Source organism: Pseudorasbora parva, chromosome 3 (genome assembly GCF_024679245.1).
Source record: "Pseudorasbora parva isolate DD20220531a chromosome 3, ASM2467924v1, whole genome shotgun sequence".
NCBI classification, from domain to species: domain Eukaryota; kingdom Metazoa; phylum Chordata; class Actinopteri; order Cypriniformes; family Gobionidae; genus Pseudorasbora; species Pseudorasbora parva.
This window is the reverse complement of record NC_090174.1, coordinates 12,957,119-12,978,008: the sequence shown is the minus strand read 5'-3', so window position 1 is coordinate 12,978,008 and position 20,890 is coordinate 12,957,119. Positions and strand designations below refer to the sequence as shown.

At 36.2% G+C, this 20,890-nt stretch overlaps 1 protein-coding gene across 1 annotated transcript; it reads left to right on the top strand.

The window, feature by feature from the left end:
• Positions 1-169: 169 nt before the first annotated feature.
• prpf4 (pre-mRNA splicing tri-snRNP complex factor PRPF4) lies at positions 170-20,833 on the top strand. Its single transcript, XM_067439969.1, has 14 exons — positions 170-308; positions 777-972; positions 5,305-5,491; positions 8,424-8,511; positions 8,606-8,685; positions 8,790-8,883; positions 8,989-9,083; positions 12,294-12,352; positions 12,528-12,651; positions 12,737-12,826; positions 12,978-13,100; positions 19,653-19,760; positions 19,859-19,977; positions 20,207-20,833. Exons 2-14 carry the CDS (start codon positions 816-818, stop codon positions 20,398-20,400), a joined length of 1,518 nt encoding a protein of 505 aa, XP_067296070.1. The 5' UTR covers positions 170-308; positions 777-815; the 3' UTR covers positions 20,401-20,833.
• The last annotated feature ends 57 nt before the right edge of the window (positions 20,834-20,890 follow it).

Here is a 20,890-nt window from a genome sequence, read left to right as displayed (position 1 = left end):
GAGAAATATTAAATGGAGTAAAAACACTTCAACGTAATATCAAACTAGTGTTTCCACTTTAGCCTATGGTTTCCACCAGGTTTCCACTCACTGCGGACTATGCTGCCGACTGACTGACATGTATCATGTATCGGTCGCTAGATGTCACTATTTTTTCATGGTAAAAAGTAAAACGGGCGGATATGACGAAATATCGTGCGCCGGTTAGCCCGCGTCGTGTGGTCGTGTTTGTAGACAGTACACTTTATATTTCATATAAACAAACGTTTTTAAAGGACACTATTTGTGCGTTTGTGAAATCTTAAAAGGTGAGTGAAGAGCTGGTTAAGCTGGATGTGTTTTTTTTTCAATAACTTCTCACGGTTTAGGTAAAATTGGTGTAGTTCTCTCTGAGCACCCTGCAAAAAGTTCTGTGGTGCAGTGATGTATCATACTTATGTTTCATGTTGTTGAATGACTGCCGTGTTCATACAAAATTGAATATACACGGTAATTCAAACTAAATCAAGGTTCATCATTTTTACATCATTTTTGTTCTGACAATTTAAGAGGATTATATGTTATTCAGCCTTTAAGTGATACCTAATATGTCCTATCTTTTGTTGAGCTTGTGTATTCCTGCAGTCACCTATTTGATTGTAGTATTTGATGATATTTAATATATCAGCAACCAAAGTAAAGGTTAGGATGGTTGGTGTGATCACATATCGATATAGTACTGTCCATATCTTTGTAATACATTATATGGTGTCTCAATAATTATGCCTCTATTTCAGATCATATATTCTGTGATTGCCTGAAAAACAGTTAAAACCATGTCGGATGAAGACGAAGCTCCGGTTGTGAAAAGGGCTAGAATCTTCTATGGAAGCCTTGAAGAAAAGGAGAAGGAACGTCTTAGTCGTGAAGGAACATCTACCAAAGATGCCATTAAAGCTGGCATTGCGTCTGGACATATTAATATCTCCAGTGGTAAGAAATCAAATCTTTATAGTGAATGTTAGTGTTAGGAATGAAGGACCCAACCCTCAAAACACTAAATTCTTGAAATATAAGTTTGCCCAAGTTTTAACCCTTTAAAGCCTTCTGTATCATATAGTGTTGTCACGATACCAAATTTTTGACTTCGATACGATACCACACTAAAATACCTCGATACCGATACTAAATCGACACCACGGTAAAAAACAAACAAAAACAGGTAATTATAATAATATGACAACAGAACTTATTATTCATTTTTTTATTTTTTTTACTAAAAAGTCACTTGGCATGTTCCTGCCCTGGTTTTTGCCCATTCCCTCCTTTTATTGCTATAATAACTACATGCCAGTGTGAACATCCTTACAGAGATCATCATTATCAATCATGTTATCATTCACTAACCTTTCACTTCTCAAGAGGTTGGGATGACCAAAATCTTATTTTATGATACGAGTAATTTAATATTTTTTAAATGTAATCTTATAATTATAATATAGATTTTTAATTGTATCTGTTTTTAAAAATAAGCAAAAAAATGCAAATTACAAACAATATGACAAACTGCTTTATTTTTCAGCTACATTAGGTCTATTTAACAGTAGCAAGTCAAGAAAGAAATTAAATAATCAAATATAAAACTGCTTACTTAGTCTTCACTCTATAAGTTAACTATACACTGATTCTTAATAAATATATTTTAGTTATTTAGCCAAGCATGTTGTGGTTTTCAATTTTTTATTGTTTGCTTGACATTAATCACAGAATATTAGGTCTGGCTTAAGACCTGCACGGATCTAATAACCTCAGCTGTATACGTTCAGTAAAAAGACATATCCGACTGTGTTTACCTGAATACTCGCCAGACCATGGATTTTTACGTAGGTTTGACCATTCAAACCCCAATAATAATCCGCGAAAGAACTGAATTGCAATCGCAATCGCACGTTTGTTGTCTGAAAGGCGTGCGTGCGCGCGCTTCAGGTCAGTGTCCGGCAGCGCAAGCTTGTCCCACGCCACGTTTTTTCTTCTCATGCGCGCATATTTCTGTTGCTTTCTCTGTCATGCGCTGCGCTTATATTTAACTCTTCTACTGCTTCCAATGTTTAGTGAACAGTGGAAGCAGTGCTCTGCACACACGTCCTGACACCTACTGTCACACATCTACGCACATTAATACAGCTCATATTAGCGCTTTCATATACCGGTTGTAATAGCAGGGTATCGCAATACTTTTCTAGGACCGGTATATCGTATTAATATCGTATTATTAATTTCTAAGGCCTGTGATTAATTAACATGATCTCAACTTTGCTTAACCTTAAGCCCTATGTCGCCTGATTGGTAGTTCATACTTTTTAGCATGATAAAGGCCTTTTAGTATAATTATAAACATTTCAACCTTACAGGTCATAGTACATTTTTTCTTCATAAATAACTTTATTACAATTTCAAAATGAACATTTTCTGGACTAAAGCGACTTAAATGGATATTCACCCAAAAATGAAAATTTGCCCATGATTTACTCACCCTCAAGGAATTATATATAAAATGTCCTGGCTCTTCAAAGCTTTATAATGGCAGTGAATGGTTATGTTGTTTTTTTAAAGCTAATAAAAGTGCATCTTTCCATCATATAACTGCTCCACATGGCTCTGGGGGGTTAATAAAGGCTTTCTGAAGCAAAGTGGTTTGTTTGTGTAAGACAAATATCCATATTTAAAACCTCATAGTCTAAAATAACTAACTTCCGGCGGATTACCTGTGACAATTTAACTCCTGACACATGCATATTGATGAATGCAGAAGCGCAGAGGATAAAGCAATATGGAATGTCAAATTTTATTTCCCCTTTTCTAATATTTTCTCTTTTTTATTGAAAATAAATACCTTTCCGATCTGATATGTGATGGGGAAAGGGAGTAGAGCGAAGTGTGGCAAAAGGCGGTTTGTTAGTTATGTTTGTTAGCCCAGGACATTTTACAACACAGTAGGCTACAGTTAGGATGATATGACTTAACCCGTGATATAAGATTTAGGCCATATACATGTCCAAGTCCTTCATCACAGACAGTATCAACATCAGTAGGCTATACTTATTGTATTTCAGCCACACCACAAGGTGTCACTGTGGCCTCAATGCTTCGCTCTCGCCTGCTCTGAGCTCGATTGCTATGTCTGGGTAGCCTAGAAATCTAGACACCCCCTAGCGGCAGCAAATCTAATCTGCCCGCGAGTGTCGTCTAGCAACTCTCAATACCCTTCTGAGCTGTAATCGCCAAACTCTTGCCAATCACATCGTGTATAGAGTCGGTGGGCGGGGCCATAATGACAACGGCCGAGTTGCGTTTGCGTGCTTCTTCTAGTAAACACAGAAACTGGCGAACGGTGGTCTTTCGAATCATCTTTAAAAAACCTATAAATAAATAAAATAAATATATATGGAAATAAATGTATAAATAATTTATATATATATATATGTATATATTTGTGTGTATATATATATATATATATATATATATATATGTTTATATATATATATATATAATATTATTTATTTATGCTTTTTTACATTTATTTTTAATATTGTCAGCTTTGACATTTCATAAAGCAAAACAAAACATAGCTTTGGGCAACCACTCTTTTAGCGCAAGTCTACTTGCATTCTGCTGACTGCCGTAAGCTAGTTATTTTAGTCTATATACTTTTAAATATGGATATTTTTCTTACACAAATGCGCCACTTTATTAAACCCCAGAGCCATGTGGAGCAGTTTTATGATGGATATATGCACTTTTATGGACTTCAAATATGACCCAACAAGCCATTATAAAGCTTGGAAGAGCGAGGACATATAACTCTAATTTTATTTGTCTAAAAGAAGAATGTCATATACACCTAGGATGACATTCCCTATAAATGTTTGTGTGAACTAACTGTTTAATCATCATGTTGAAATGTATCAAATCTGATACATCAGGCTTTTTGAGATATGTTTATTTGTAAATCTCTCAATCAACATTGTATTACGTTGCATATGTTTTGAATCGCACATTTAAAACAACAGGGTTTTGATCATAAAACGAAACGCTTAAATGTATTCTTACTAAAGCCCTATTCGGACAGGATTAGATTAGCATGGGGACGTGGGGGTAAAGTCATTTTACCTCAGGACGTCTGTAATATTAATGGCCAATTCGCACGGGATAAGACATCTCAGTAAAACTAGCAGAAGTGGGAGGAGTAACTCGCTTTACGCACAACGGTATCCTCCGTGTCGTCATGTGCGTATGACGCTGCTGTTATCACGTGAGCAAACACAACATGAGCGCCAGTCTGAACTCCGTCTCAGGCTATATATGTGTGTTTTAATAAACAGTTAGGTCCAGTCTAACGATTCTTATTGGATTGTGTTGGTAATAGACACTTTTCTAGAGCTAAAATGTGTTGTGCCTCTAATAGTGCTTTTGATCTTCTTTTTGCTTTAAATGATATGTGGAAAACACTGGACGTTTGACACAGAGTTGTCCCAACACCTATAACGCAACCGAATGCTTCAAGCGCCTCCATGCTCGCAAAATGCACTTTTTTAAAAAACCGTTTAAACCGGAAATGACAGAATTTTACTATACATTTCTACAGTGGGTCTATTCGAACGGGATTAGTATTACCCGAGGTCATTTTTTCCGGACCTTTTTACAGTAGGTAAAAGTCTCGGTGATCTTCACTGACATTGTCCATAATGATTACCGAGATGACACATTCGGACGGGACTAAAATCACAGAGAACCTCTGGTAATAATTACTCTACCCCCACATCCCCATGTTAATCTAATCCTGTCCGAATAGGGCTTTAAATATATATTGGGAGATGTATATTGTGACAGCAGATATAGCAATGCAAATTTACTGTTTTAAAGATCTCTTTGATTTACAATACAAGCTATCAGAATTTAATCTTTCTTTTTGGCCATTATTAATATCAACATATTTTTGTGTATTTGTCCTCAGTTTGGCCTTATAAACAAATTATTTATTTGAATTTTTTTTCCTCTTCGAGTAGAGCTCTATATTCTCTTTAGATCCTAGTATATGAGCCATAAAAGCCTTGTGTATCAAACATAGAATATAAAACGCACATGCAAAAATTTTATTTCCAGGTTTTCTTTTTATTTGTTTTGTATGAAGGTTCAATAAACTGTCCCTTCTGACTTTTATTTTATGTCAAGCTTTACAGTGTTTTTATGTGGCTGTTTGTGACAGGAAGTGATGTTTGTTCGCTTTAGTGGTGTGATTTGTTTCTTCTTTTTTTTTCTCCTCAGGTGAGTCCATGGAGATGGAGGAGCGTGTGAGTGAGCGACAGGCTGAAGTGCTGGCGGAGTTTGAGCGCAGAAAAAGAGCCAGACAAATCACAGTCTCCACTGATGATGTGGAGGTCAAGGCCTGCCTTAGAGCGCTTGGCGAGCCAATCACGCTGTTCGGGGAGGGGCCTGCGGACAGACGAGAGAGGTGGGTTACATGTACAAAGCTTTGCTGCTTATTTTGGCCAAGAACTTCCCACTTAGACACGAAGACCAGACATTAGATCATCTGACAGACAAGCAAAAGAAATGGTGATTAGCCATTTTGCATGTCATTTAATATCAGTTCAATTTGAAGTTAATGATACTACAACAGTATACAGGGGCATTCACACTACACTTTTTGTTCCACGACTGTCACAACCATTACAGTGGCTGAATAAGTTCTGCATGCTTAAAGTCTAGTGTGACTGCAGCTTAATGAATGTTCACTATTTGAAGAAATTAAAGGGTTAGTTCACCCAAAAAAGAAAAGTCTGTCATTATTTCAGTCATCCTCATATTCCTGCCTTGTCAAACCTTAAATAAACCTAAACACTATGCAAATGTGTCTAAATCCCACTTCAGATTGAGCTTCTGTGCCACTTCTGCTGTGCAAAGACGAATTTTTTATTAAAAAATGTCCCCCTCCCTTTTAATAAAATGTATTTTCGTCCCCCGCACTTTAACTGGGTTTCACCAATCCTAGTCCACCCGTTCCGAGCGGGATTCGAACTGACGTTACCCTGTAAATTAACAGGGAAGCTAAAGATAGCCTTCTCTAATCTCGGTTGATAGAGCGCTTTTTGAGGTCATGTGCAAGTGTATTTACATAGAAACCAATGTGAATACATTAACATTTAAAATCAGAGACAAAAAATAATCTATGTATGACCTGTCATTTTATTCGCATCTAAATATAAGGAGGGCGCTCTCAGAGAAAGTTCAAAAGTGGATTCGTAGAAGTAACAGTTTAATTTTAACATATTTTAACTCACCACTTGAAATTAACGTGAAGCTTTCACAAAGAAAATTTGTGACAGCAAGTGGCTTTGAGTTAAAGACGAACAAACAAGTTCAGACAAAGGCTACGAAGTGTGACGTTTAAGGGATAATGAATATTTTTATTTTACACTTATTACTTATGATTACCACATAAATAATTACGGGGACATATTCAATTGAGATTAATTTGTACCTGTTTTGTACAGCATACATATAACAATCATCCAGACAAGATGTAGTTATAGTAATTATATTAGTATTAACAATAGTAAAGTTCTCTGATTTCCTTTTCATTATAATCTAAAACAGACGCAAGTTAGCCTAGAAATCTAGATGCACCCTAGCGGCAGCAAATCTAATTTACAGCCACTGTCGTCCAGCAACTCTCCATTGGATTGTGAGCTGGAAAAACCAAACTCTGGTCAGGCCAATCACAATGTGTGAAGAGTCTGTTAGTGGGCTTAACATAATGACAGAGTTGCCGTGCATGTTACTTGTGCTACTTGTAAACAAAGAAGCTGGCGAACAGCGGTCTTTCAAATCTGCTTTGGCTGCGACTCTGAAAGACTTGTTGAGTGTGTTTTTTTTTTTTGAGAAAAGAACAGAACGGCACTGAAGTCATTCTTAAGAAAGAAAGATGTGTTTGGAGTTTTGTCGGCTGATACTGCGAAAGTTTAATCTATCAACTAGCTTTGCTGCACCTTCGTTGCTCTGGTTGGTTGTAGCGCTATCCTATTGCGTGCAAAAGGAATTTGATGTGGGTCTGGCTCGTCAGGCTAGACACAAGTTGCATTTGATTGAAATTCAGAGAGCGTCTATTGTAGAGATGCAACAATACAGTTAGTCCACGGTTCAATACATTCCTCAGTTTTTAACCCCGGTTATTGGTTCGGTTTGGTTCTGATGGCTAGTCACATCAGTTTTTTGCTATTCTATTCGTAAGCGACAGGAACAGCAAGAGGTTAAGGAGAAAAAAGACATTAAAAAAAAAAAAAACCTTGTACACATTCCTTGTCTATTGTGTAATATAAAATACATATATTTACACTGGCAGCTCAGAGCTGTACAGCACTGTTTAAGTGCGAAATTGAATGAATAATTGTAAAAATAAAACACTACATATATATATACTTCACTATATAGGTTACATTGATTCTTAGACTGTATTAGTTTTTCAGTCAAGAGCAGTGAGTGATTTTTGTTGTTGTATACCATTAAACGGATAGTTCACTCAAAAATGAAAACTGTCATCGAGAAATGAATGCAGGTTTGGAACAATATTAGAGTGAGTAAATATTGACATAATTTAGGAGGTGAACTGTCTCTTTAAGGACAGCGTGTTCACTTTCACTAGGCAAATTTGAAATTTTGAAATTTGTAGAAAAATAATTAATTGAAAACCAAAAAAACATATTGATAATTGTGATAGTTTGGGTCATTATGTGAAATTTGTGATTATGTATAACTGATGGGAAATTTTCATACTACAGTGTTTGTGTTCGCTGATCAATGTTTAAATGTGAATAAAAATATCTGTTCTTCATATAAAACAATCGCGAAAGCTAGATATGTGATTAATTTTTGGGTACACTAAACCTTTAAATATACACTAGTCTCATGTTTACAAAAACTGCATATATTGATCAAAATACAGTAAAAACAATAATATTGTAAAATTATATAACAATTTAATATAAAATATATTTTGTGTATTTTAAATATATGTAATTTCATCATTATTCTTGATGTCTTGAAGTCACATGATACTTCAGAAATAATTGTTGATTTGGTGTTTAACAGACTTTTTTTTAATCATTTATTATATTTTTGTGGGCACCATGCTACTTTTTTTGTAACATAAATGTCTTTACTTTAACTTTTGGTCAATTTAATTAATCCTTGCTGGATAAGTATTCATTTCTTTTTTAAATGTTTTTACTGACCTCAAACTTTTAAACAATAGTGTGTTATTTCTTTGCATTGTTTTTGACATTAAATATCCACCAAGTGGCAGAAACCCAAATGACAGAAACTGCTTTACATAACTTTTTTCCCACTGTTTTTTCCACTGTTTTCTGAATGTTTATTTTCCACAGATTGAGGAACATTCTTTCAGTAGTTGGTCCTGATGCCCTGAAGAAATCAAAGAAAGATGATGAAAAAGCAAAACGCTCTCAAGATGAGGTATGAACATTCCATCTTCAAAAAAGTTATTGTAGACTTGAATACATTTGAATGTCTAATGGAAGGGGATTATCTATGCATGTGTTTTGCGCAGTATCAGCAGACATGGTACCATGAAGGACCTTCCTCTCTGAAGGAGGCACGTCTTTGGTTAGCCAAGTATTCACTGCCTAAGTAAGCACTGGATAGATGATATCTTACACTAACATCTAACAATATAAAATGCAACCAAAGGTCAATAGTTGTGTGTTTTAAATTGATTTTGTTCGGTTCTCTAGAGCAGTGGAAAGGTTAGATGCCGCAAGGGCCCAAAAAGAGATTCCAGAGTCTACAAGAACCGTTAAACAGCAAGAGCTTCACAAGAACCTCCGGGTACGACAGCATGTCAAGAAAAAAACACAGGCTTTATGGTGTCTTGTAATTTTTTGTCTCTTTTAATGCTGTATGTAATTAATACATTTTTCTTGTTTTATTTAGAATGTGAATAACTTCTGCAGCCAAATTGGTGATGACCGTCCAATATCTCACTGCCAGTTTAGCCCAAACTCTAAGCTGCTTGTGACTGCGTCATGGTATGCATTTACTTTTTTTCTTAAATAACAAAAATTAAATCTATTATTTATTTTTATTTTTGTATGCATTCTTTTGATTGATTGCTTGATTGATATCTTTATTTTTGAGCATGAAAATAATAAAAATACAATTGTTCAAACATTTTAAAAAGTAAAGATGAAAAATAGACAGCAAAGTATCTTACTTTCCTGTATAAACATGCTTCTATCTCATGTACGAAAAAGGAGTAGGAAGAAGTATAACTTATGTACTCCTACCCCTTTAATTCTTACATTTCTTTAAATAACATGCATATGCCTTCACGTACACGTATATACATACACATGTACACCTTTGTATATATACATACACACACCCATACATATCTATACCCCTAAATCCACATATACATACACATATACATACCCACACATTAGATCAGGATAAATATAGGAAATAATTGTTTTATATTGTTTTACGCAGCACAATTGAGCTTCCTCAAAAACCAATGAGTTTTGTTCTTGCGTGCCAAACAGTGTTTGTGTTCGCTGATTAATGTTTAAATGTGAATAAAAATATCTGTTCTTCATATAAAACAATCGTGAAAGCTAGATATGGGATTCATGTTTGGGTAAATTAAAGATATACTAGTCTCATGTTTACAAAAACTGCATATATTGATCAAAATACAGTTAAAACAATAATATTTAAAAATATTATAATTTAATATAAAATATATTTTGTGTATTTTAAATATAATATGTAATATCATCATTATTCTTCAGCGTCACATGATACTTCAGAAATAATTCTAATATGTTGATTTGGTGTTTAACAGACTTTTTTTTTTTTTTAAATCACAGTTATCATATTTTTGTGGGAACCATGCTACTTTTTTTTTGTAACATAAATATCTTTACTGTAACTTTTGGTCAATTTAACTAATCCTTGCTGGATATCACAAATTTCACATAGTGACCCAAACTATCACAATTATCAATGTTTTTTTGGTTTTGCATTTAATTAATTATTTTTCTACAAATTTCAGTTGTTTTTATTGTTTTATAAACATGCAGTGGCAAATGGGCCCACATACATGCATGCATACATACATAATTCAAAAGTGACTACTAACAAGTATTCCAAATCAAATCACCTATTTTCCTACTGTACTTCTTAAGAATCTTTTCTGTATACATTCTTCACAAAAAACATTAAAAAAATATTATTTAGTTGCTTTGTTGGACAGTAAGAATAGTTTTGCAAATATTGTATATAATAAAACAGGGATATATTGACCTCAAACACAAATCACTATTATAGTCTTAAATTACAGTGATAAAAATAAGAATTCGAACACCTGCTATTTTTCAAGTTCTCCCACTTGGAAATCATGGAGGGGTCTAAAATTGTCATCGTAGGTGCATGTCCACTGTGAGAGGCATAATCTAAAATAAAAAAAATCCAGAAATCATAATGTATGATTTTTTTAACTATTTATTTGTATGATACAGCTGCAAAATAAGTATTTGAACACCTGTCTATAAGCTAGAATTCTGACCCTCAAAGACCTGATAATCTGCCTTTAAAATGTCCACCCCCATTCCATTTATTATCCTAAATTAAATGCACCTGTTTGAGATGTTAGCTGCATAAAGACACCGGTCCACCCCATACAATCAGTAAGAATCCAACTACTAACATGGCCAAGACCAAAGAGCTGTCCAAAGACACTAGATACAAAATTGTATAACCTCCGCAAGGCTGGAAAGGGCTACTGGGAAATTGCCATGCAGCTTGGTGAAAAAAGGCCCACTTTTGGAGCAATCATTAGAAAATGGAAGAAGCTAAAGATGACTGTCAATCTCCCTCGGACTGGGGCTCCATGCAAGATCTCCCCTCCTAGGGTCTCAATGATCCTAAGAAAGGTGAGAAATCAGCCCAGAACTACATGGGAGGATCTGGTCAATGATCTGAAAAGAGCTGGGACCACCGTTTCCAAGGTTACTGTTGGTAATGCACATCCAGGCCCGTCTTAAGTTTGCCAATGACCATTTGGATGATCCAGAGGAGTCATGGGAGAAAGTCATGTGGTCAGCTGAGACCAAAATATAACTTTTTGGTCATAATTCCACTAAACGTGTTTGGAGGAAGAATGATGAGTATCATCCCAAGAACACCATCCCTACTGTGAAGCATGGGGGTGGTAGCATCATGCTTTGGGGGTGTTTTTCTGCACATGGGACAGGGCGACTGTCACTGCACTGTATTAAGGAGAGGATGACCGGGGCCATGTATTGCGAGATTTTGGGGAACAACCTCCTTCAATCAGAGCATTGAAGATGGGTCAAGGCTTGGTCTTTCAACATGACAATGACCCGAAGCACACCGCCAGGATAACCAAGGAGTTGCTCTGTAAGAAGCATGTCAAGGTTCTGGCGTGGCCTAGCCAGTCTCCAGACCTAAACCCAAAAGAGAATCTTTGGAGGGAACTCAAACGCCGTGTTTCTCAGCGACAGGTCAGAAACCTGACTGATCTAGAGAAGATCTGTGTGGAGGAGTGGGCCAAAATCCCTCCTGCAGTGTGTGCAAACCTGGTGAAAAACAGGAAACGTTTGACCTCTGTAATTCGAGATAAAGGCTACTGTACCAAATATAAACACTGATTTTCTCATATGTTCAAATACTTATTTTTGCAGCTGTATCATACAAATAAATAGTTTAAAAAAAAGGATTTTTCTTTATTATTTTAGATTGTTTCTCACAGTGGACATGCCACTGTGAGAAACAGTGATGACAATGAAACAACGATGACAATTTCAGACCCCTCCATGATTTCTAAGTGGGAGAACTTGCAAAATAGCAGGGTGTTCAAATACTTATTTTCCTCACTGTCTATGGAAACAGAGAAATACATAGTGAGGTAAAGGTAGGTTGTTTAAGCGTCAAAAGTTGTCATAGTTCATCTAAGTTTAGGCACAGAGTTTTTGCTTATCAGCTAATTTCTATTAACTGATTCACATAAATATTTGATGTAATGTTTTCACCTTTTAAAACTGAAACAATTATTCTTGGAACACTTGCACACAGTTTAATTTATTATGCAGGCAGGTTGTGGGACATGCCATCTGTTGTAGGTTTAGTTAAAAAAAAAAAAAAAATATATATATATATATATATATATATATTAAAATACATTTTTGTACTGAGTCTGTCTTTGTCTGTTGTAGGAGTGGCTTGTGTAAATTGTGGAAAGTCCCAGATTGTACGCTAATACGCACATTAAGAGGTAAATATAACACTGATTTTCTCATATGTTCAAATACTTATTTGCAGCCGTATCACACAAATAAATAGTAAAAAAAAACTGTAGTGTTTATTTTTTTTAGTAATATCTGTCGTTGTTATACTTTTTCATTACCTTCTTTCATTGTAACAATTGATGGTGAACTCTTCTTTCTCAGGTCACAACACCAACGTTGGAGCGATTAGCTTTCACCCTCAAGCCACACTCACACTCGAGGACTCAGATGTCAATATGGCCTCCTGTGCTGTGGATGGATCTGTTAAGCTGTGGAGTTTAGACAGGTGTGTATTATCAGGATTACTTACATTTTCTGTCTCAGTTTCTGAAGTAAAACTTTCTAACATTCACCTGTACATATATCTGTAGTGACGAGCCAGTGGCAGACATTGAGGGGCACTCTATGAGGGTGGCTCGGGTGGCCTGGCATCCCTCTGGACGGTTTTTGGGTACAACTTGGTATGAATTTTTTTTAATGTTTAATGTAGTTTTTTTTATTATTATTATTAGGTAAAAGCAAACTAGAGGTGTGAATATTGAACCTTGGTTTTGGGCTACAACTTTTATGTCATATATTTAACAGTATCTGCATATTTTGTTTTTCTTAAAGCTATGATAACTCATGGCGACTTTGGGATCTTGAAGTCCAAGAAGAAATTCTGCATCAGGAGGGTCATAGTAAAGGCGTCCATGATCTGCACTTCCACCCAGATGGCTCTCTGGCAGGAACTGGGTAAGGGCCTGACACAACCCTCTATCTATACAGCTACTTTGCTCATTTGATGCTCCGCTCTATGCTAGCATTCTCCACTCAATCGCTCACGGTCCAAGCAAATGCTCCAATCATGAACCGCTCACACTCACCTAAAAAATAAATAAAAAATAATGCCCAGACATGAAATTTCTCTGTACTGTAGACATTATTTAGCCTGACAAGCCAGACCCACATCAAGATGTTGGGTCTGGGAACACACCATTGACAGGGCTCAATCCGAGGGCCGGGATAAACGGCTGTCTTTCAGAATCCCTCTGCACGTGATAGGATTGTGCTACAATCAATTAGTACTGTTATTTGTTAGCAGAGATTCATGCTGAACTGTCGCAACTCAAAATATTTGCTGCTGCTAGGGTGTGTCTAGATTTCTAGACTAGAAATTATTTTGACCACCTCAAGTTTTGGTTTGTAGAAAGCCTTTCTTTTAAAGTGAATTTTATATAAATTGTTTCATGTTTCATTTCAAATAGTTTCATGTTTCACCGACCAATTGCCTGTATTTAATAAATAAGCAAATATAGCAGACAATATAATCATGACATGGAGGTACCGGCGCGCTCACTTGCATTGCACAAAAAATATCTGGGGAAGAAATATAAAGATTACTCAATTTTTATCGATTCTCATTTTTACGAACTGATATTGATTCTTAAATCCCAAGAATCGATTAGTCATCCTGTTTTCAGTTGATGAATGAACAGAACATTGTAGTGCACCTCCCATCCAACAAATCGCAATAATCTTGGTTTTGTTACTATTCATATTAAGTGTCTCAGATTTCAAATTGCGCCCATTTTACAATGTTTTTGCGCTGTGTGGCGTGAGATCGCTCTGGTGCAGCTCCGCTCAAGAGTGTGGCTGGTGAGCAAAAACGTTAATGTCAAGCCATGTTCTTCAATATTTAATGCATGTATGTATGAATAAATCTGGCAAGTCTTTGTGACAGTCACCATTTAAATGTTTACATTTCATTTACAAAATGAATTGGAGTAGAGATATATGATTATAGAACTGTAAAGTTAATAATAGGGCTGGACGATATGGCCAAAATTTATATCACGATATATTTCTTAATTTTGGTCGATACGATATAATTTCGATATCGATATGAACTATATAAAAGCTTTAGAAAAACTACCAAGAACTGCCACAAAGGATTTCTGTACCTACAAACTTCTGAAAAATGAATTTGCCAAGTCTATGAAACCTCCTCCTATAAAACTATATAATATTTTGGAAATAAAAACGGTACAAATACATTAATGTTCACCTTTTATTTGTATTTAGCCTTTATACGAACAAGAAATGCGATATCAACGTCAAATAAACAAGACTCTCACTTCGCAGACGCAGTTTATTGAGCATTTTCTTTTAAGTTTTAAATTTCAGTGAAGAACGATTCATAGCGCTATATTCTCCTTTTATGCAAAACTATACCTTTATCTACTGATGCACAAAAAAATAAATAAAATAAGACTCAATTCAGTGGCCTATTTGTGCTCTGTTTGAGATGAGTGCACGCTGCTTTTTGCAAGGCTTTAAACAGGAGAAAATGATACATTTTCGTGAAGCCATGTCTGACCGTCTTTCACAAGCTTTGAAAGGTAATTTAAACGAGAATGAACGCATTGGTGTTAATACATGACATTGTGTGCAAATGTGGAAAGTATTAAAACAAATGTGCCACTTGCCTCTTACATAAATAGTCTACATGGATTGTTTGTAACGCTTGGCATCGTATTGTTAGACATTAGATTGATACATCTGTCGATGTATTGTTACACCCCTAGTCGGCACCTCTCCGGCACAAGTTTAATATCAGCCCCATTCGCACGGGATTCGTATTATCTGGGGACCTCTGGTGATTTGTAATAATTGCAGAGAATGTCTGTGATCTTAATCCCGTGCGAATCGGCCATGTCTGTAATTTGTAAAGTAAAAATTCCCCCGCAAATTAGCCTACCTACAATATTTCGCCGAACACAGAGGTCCTGTGATAACATTAGTCCTGTGCGAATCGACATCTCTGTGATTTGGCCAGGATTAGGCGGATTGTATATACTTTTTGCAAGCTTTTTTTCTCCCTGTGAGCATTTTTATCTTTATCTTTCACGAAGAATAAAGTCTGCATTCATAATGCGCACCGTTAATTCCCGTGCAGCCGCACCCACACGGATTATACTTTCACTTTAGAATGAGTATCAATTTGAGAGTAATCTGATTGAATGGTGTGTTTAATATTAACATCAATACTGTTCTGAATGAAAAACATAACAGAACAGTATAGTACAATGACAATCTTGTTTAAATAGGCGCTTTTACATTTAGTTTTGAAACTGAATCTTCCGCCGTATATTGTCAGCTTCTAACTCGTGATAAATGAAATCTGATTCCTGCCGCTGGTCTGAGCTCAGTTCATGGCGTCTGTTCGCTAACTGAACGAAATTATATTTATTTATTAGGCTACTGTAAAATAATCAAAACGATATCGATGCCTGTTTATGATTTCATATAGCTATCTATAACGAACATCATATCCGGGAGAAGTCAGTAAATTCGAGTAAAATCACAGGCTTTGCTTATCCCGTGCGAATGCGCCACGCAAAACTCAGATGTGGAGGAGTCATTTCTAAATCACAGAGGTCCCTAGATAATACTAATCCCGTGCGAATAGTGCTTTAGATAGACGAACCACTTCCACGCCACTAAAGAAAGTTAGTCTTTCTTCTCTTATCAACTATTTATTTCTCCTTACTTGTGGAAGCTCGTTAAGTCACATTTGTGTTGCGGTCAGGGAAACTCTCTTTGTAGCTAAAACGTGCCGCGTTGGATCTGTCAACCTACTACTGCTGAGCACTGGCTGCGTGTCCGTGGTGTAGGCCTACGTCATCACGAAAGAAGCCAATCATGTTCTGCTCTTTCTGATGGCATGCGCCCTGAACGTCAGTCATATCGAAATATCGGAAATGTGTTTAAAAATCATATCACCGTTATTGAAAAAAATTATATCGCGATATATATTGATATTGAATTATTGTCCAGCCCTAGTTAATAATATAACTTTATTATAATTTAAAAAAAACATTGTGTAATTGAAGTGTTTGTATACAAATTAGTTCTTTTTTTACCTTCAATATTTATAGTAGGCTAATGTAGCCTTAGCCTAGTAGTTATAGGCTACAACTGACTCCCAGTTTACAGCGTTAGTTTAGAGATTTGTTTTCCGTGTGAATATTTGCCATATATTGTACCTGATATAGATCCAAAATAATCTATATTGAATCTAATTGAATTGAAATCAAAATCGAATCAAATTGCAAGCTTGTGAATTCAATTTGGATCGAATTGTGAAATTTGTGTCAATACCCAGCCCGTCAAATTAATTTTTGCAGCCAACACAGACAAAGAAATCACTAGTTTATTAATTAACAATTAAAATGTCTCCTTGACACATTTATATTCATAATCATTACTTTTGCCAGTTCTTTATGGATTTATGCAACATGAGATCATGACTTTACGTAAACATACACGGCACTTTCTAAAGGCAAGTGGCGTGTTATCTATACGCATTTTGAGCTATCCACGTGATTCCGCGTGTATGTCTACGCCTAAACGGAACATCATCTCTGCGTGTATTAGAGTTTAGATTCTCTACCCGAGCCCGAACCTGACCCGGGTCGGGCTGAGATTGCACTATCCTCGGGTCGGGTAGGGCCGGGCCCGTGATCAAGCGTTTGTTTTTTTAATCATTAGCCTACTTTACTAGTCTAATTGGGTGGGCAGAAAGCTATGCTATAATCAGAAATTATATGTATATTTAGCAAAGTAAGAACTAATACAACAACTAAGAAACAAATGTGTAGGCTACAAAGTTGCACAAGTCAGGATTAGTGTAAAAATGCGTGTTAAACTCACAGCTCGAGCAGTGATGGAGCGCAGCATTATAAACAGAAACGCTCTGTGTCAAGAGCTGCTTGCGTGAACACTGCACTTTGCTTAATTAAATATCTTCGAATCGTTTCGTTTAAAAGTGGTCATTTCAAGCTTTCTATACGCATATTTGTCATGTCTGTGAGGCAAGTATAGCCTGCTGAGTTTCGGTTTATTTATGAGACGCGCGCTCCAGTTCATGAGATGAAATGAAAGCAATCACTCCCACGACTTTACCTCGCGATTATAGTCTGCTATTTGCTTTTTATTTATTAAATCCAGGCAATTGGCCCAAGAAACCTTTTTTAAAATTAAGATACAATTTAAACAAAACGAAATAAATGCTTTCTACAAAACAAAACTTAATATTAAACTAAATATAACCACCAAAATCATTTCTGACCCACTCGCATCTTTTCACTCATCGTAATCAGATGAAATGTAAAAATAATATTATAATATTTAAACATAAATATGAAGGAAAAAACACATTGTTTAATGGCAACAACAAAGTGAGCTACAGATAAATGTCTGAGCTGGATTTGAGCAAACATCAGTTTACCGGTGAGCGGATCATGAGCGCGCGCCTGCGGATTTTTGAGTGGAGTCAAGTGAACTTTATTTATAGCCTATAGCGCTTTTACAATGATGATTGTTTCAAAGCAGCTTCAAAGTGTTAAACATGAAAATATTGCAACAAAATGTTACTCGGCTGTACAGTCGCTGTGGAGAAAACTAAATGTAGTTTTATCATGAGCCTCACCAGTCCGCTTCGCTGCACTTTGCTCATTACAGGCTCGTTCTGGTCAAAACGCCCACGTATTGAACAATGGTCGGGTTTAAATCAGGCTCGGGCTCATAATTACAGTTAATGTGTCGGGCCGGGCCGGGCTCGGACACAATGTGCACGGGCTCGGGTAGGGTCGGGCTTGATTTTTTTGAGCCCGATCTAACCTCTAGCGTGAATGTCTACGCCGTGTGATTCTGCCAACCTGATCTGACAGAATTAATATTTATAGCCTAATTTTATATTTTGGAGCAACTAACTCCACTCCTACCTAACTCTCAACAATATAAAACACGTAACAGGCAAATAAATGTACAGTCACAGGTATTTATTGCAAAAACTGACCAAAAAACAGTATAAAAGTATTAACTCATGTTGCATTCCAGGTCTTCTGAAGTCATACGATATCTTCATGTGAAGAACAGAGTTGATCTTAATGTTTTAGTCGTTGAAATGATGATCGCGCTCCTTTGTGAACAGAACACACACACACACTCGTTAATATTTTTGATTCAAATGATACACGCGTCACGACAAGTTTAGAATGACGCGATTGGTCACGAGACACACGACAGCCATTGCTTTGAAAGCTGACCTGATGTTTCTTCCGGCGGCAATATTTGAAATGTATTATTAATCTTTGGCAGATGGACTCGACGTTACTGATCGCTTTTGGGGATTTACTTCACAAATTAATCGTTTGGCCTCGGAACACGAAGTATTTGTACTTTCTGAATAAATTATGCATGCAGTCGTATCAGCTTGTTATATCTTGTTTTTTATAATACACAAATGGGTAGGTTTAGGGAAGAGTTGGAGTTACGCTTTCAAAATGTGTGTCCACAAGGTCAATGGATTTATAAACATACTAAATTGTTTTTTTAAAAATGTAAAAATGCAGAATGTTTCTTGTGATGGGTAGGTTTAGGGGCTGTGTGTGTGATGGATAGGTTTAGGGGTAGGGGCAGTGTAGGGGGGTAGAATGAAACGGCGTTGATAAACACGCTACAAAGCGATTATGCATCTTCATAGCACGCCAAATTGGCATACGAATTGGTGTGTCATACATACACCATTTCATGAGATCAGCCTGATTTATGCATGTGATTGAATGCCGAATAGACTATATTGGACCCACTTTATATTAGGTGGCCTTAACTACTATGTACTAACATTGTAATTAATAATTTGATTCAATGCACTTATTGTGTACCTACATGTTTTTATACTGTACTTACATTTTAAAAAATGCCTGCATGTTATTACGTCTGTAATTAATTTCTGTAGTTACATTTGTAATTACACAGTTGGACACTTCTCTTACACCTAACCCTACCCTTAAACTGACCCACACCACCACACCTGTCCCTAACTCTATCCGTATCCCACCTCAATATCAGCAAAAGTGCTTTGCAATACAATTTGAACACAGTAAGTACATAATATAAAGTGGGGCCACTATATTTTATATTACGTAAACGCTCATGGTTTAGAATTCTCTCCAGTATATATTTAAGTAATTAAATTAATATAAATGTGTGCTTAGTGGACTAAAATGAGCTTAAATGAACAACTACTGGTAAAGTAGAATAAACTTTAGTCAGGGTTAGCCCTACTTATTTCAAGGATATTCTGGGTTGAGCGAGCGGCACTGAGCAGAATCTTCAGAAAGGTTTAGGTGTTGATTTTTTTTTTTTTTTTGCTTTTGATTGCTTAAATTGGATGAATATGATTTATTTGGCCGTGGAGCTCATTGTTGTAGTACATTATTTTATTTGTTATTGATACAGGGGTTTGGATTCATTTGCCCGTGTCTGGGACCTGCGGACTGGTCGTTGCATCATGTTCCTGGAGGGCCACCTCAAAGAGATTTACAGCCTCAATTTCTCACCAAATGGGTGAGCAAAATAAAGGGCGTATTTAAAACATTTACTAAAGCCGTTTACTGTTATTGGGGCTTAATTTGACAGTTAACCCTGAAATCTTCGTTGTGTAGCTTTCACGTGGCAACAGGAAGCGGCGATAACACCTGTAAAGTGTGGGACCTTCGTCAGAGGAGGTGTATATACACAATCCCTGCCCATCAGAACCTCGTGTCCTCAGTCAAGTTCCAACGTAAGTATTCACGTCAAAAGGAGATTTAATTTAGAAATAATTCACTCAAAAATAAGAATTGTCTTTATTTATACACCCGTCTTGTCTGCGAACCAAAATGAGTTTCACAACGTTTACAGGTTTTGGGTGGACAATTCTTTCATCTTATGTAGTGAATGAGTCTTAATTCACCTTGATTGGATTTGTAACATTTTTGGAGTGAATATTAACAGGGTCTCTTTCTTTTTAGCTAACGATGGTCATTATTTGCTGACTGGTGCATATGACAACACAGCAAAAGTGTGGACCCATCCTGGCTGGTCACCTCTGAAGACTCTGGCGGGACATGAGGGGAAGGTCATGGGGCTTGACCTTTCACCTGACGGACAGCTCATTGCAACCTGCTCTTATGACCGAACCTTCAAACTCTGGATGTCAGAATGAGATGCTGTTCCTTTCGATATATTTTCATTTTTTAAAATGTTTTCATACTGGCTTTTATTTTTTAAGTTTAGTTTTTAAAGAGCTGGAAAACAATACAGAAGATCTTTAAACAGGAAGCTGATTGAATCAAATCATGAATACAATCATATGTTTCCTATAGAGTTGTTGTAACAATCTGTTATTCTATTGTATTGTCTAAGATCTGAAATCCAGTCTGTCCATCTTTATCATATTAAAAGTGTCTCATGTCCATACATCCTGTTCCATTCTGAACACAAGTCCACACTGAGTTTTGCTGAATTTGTTATATAACTGATCCATTTGGGTACCCAAATCAATGTTATTGTCCCAGGCAATCTTGTGAAAGAATCTGTAAGTTCTGGACAGTGGGGTATCCATTGTAAAAAATAAAATTCTCAAAGATGTTTTGTAATCTCATGGTCAAGGAGTTCAGTCTACGCACCATCCACAGCAGAGATTCATAGGAGTG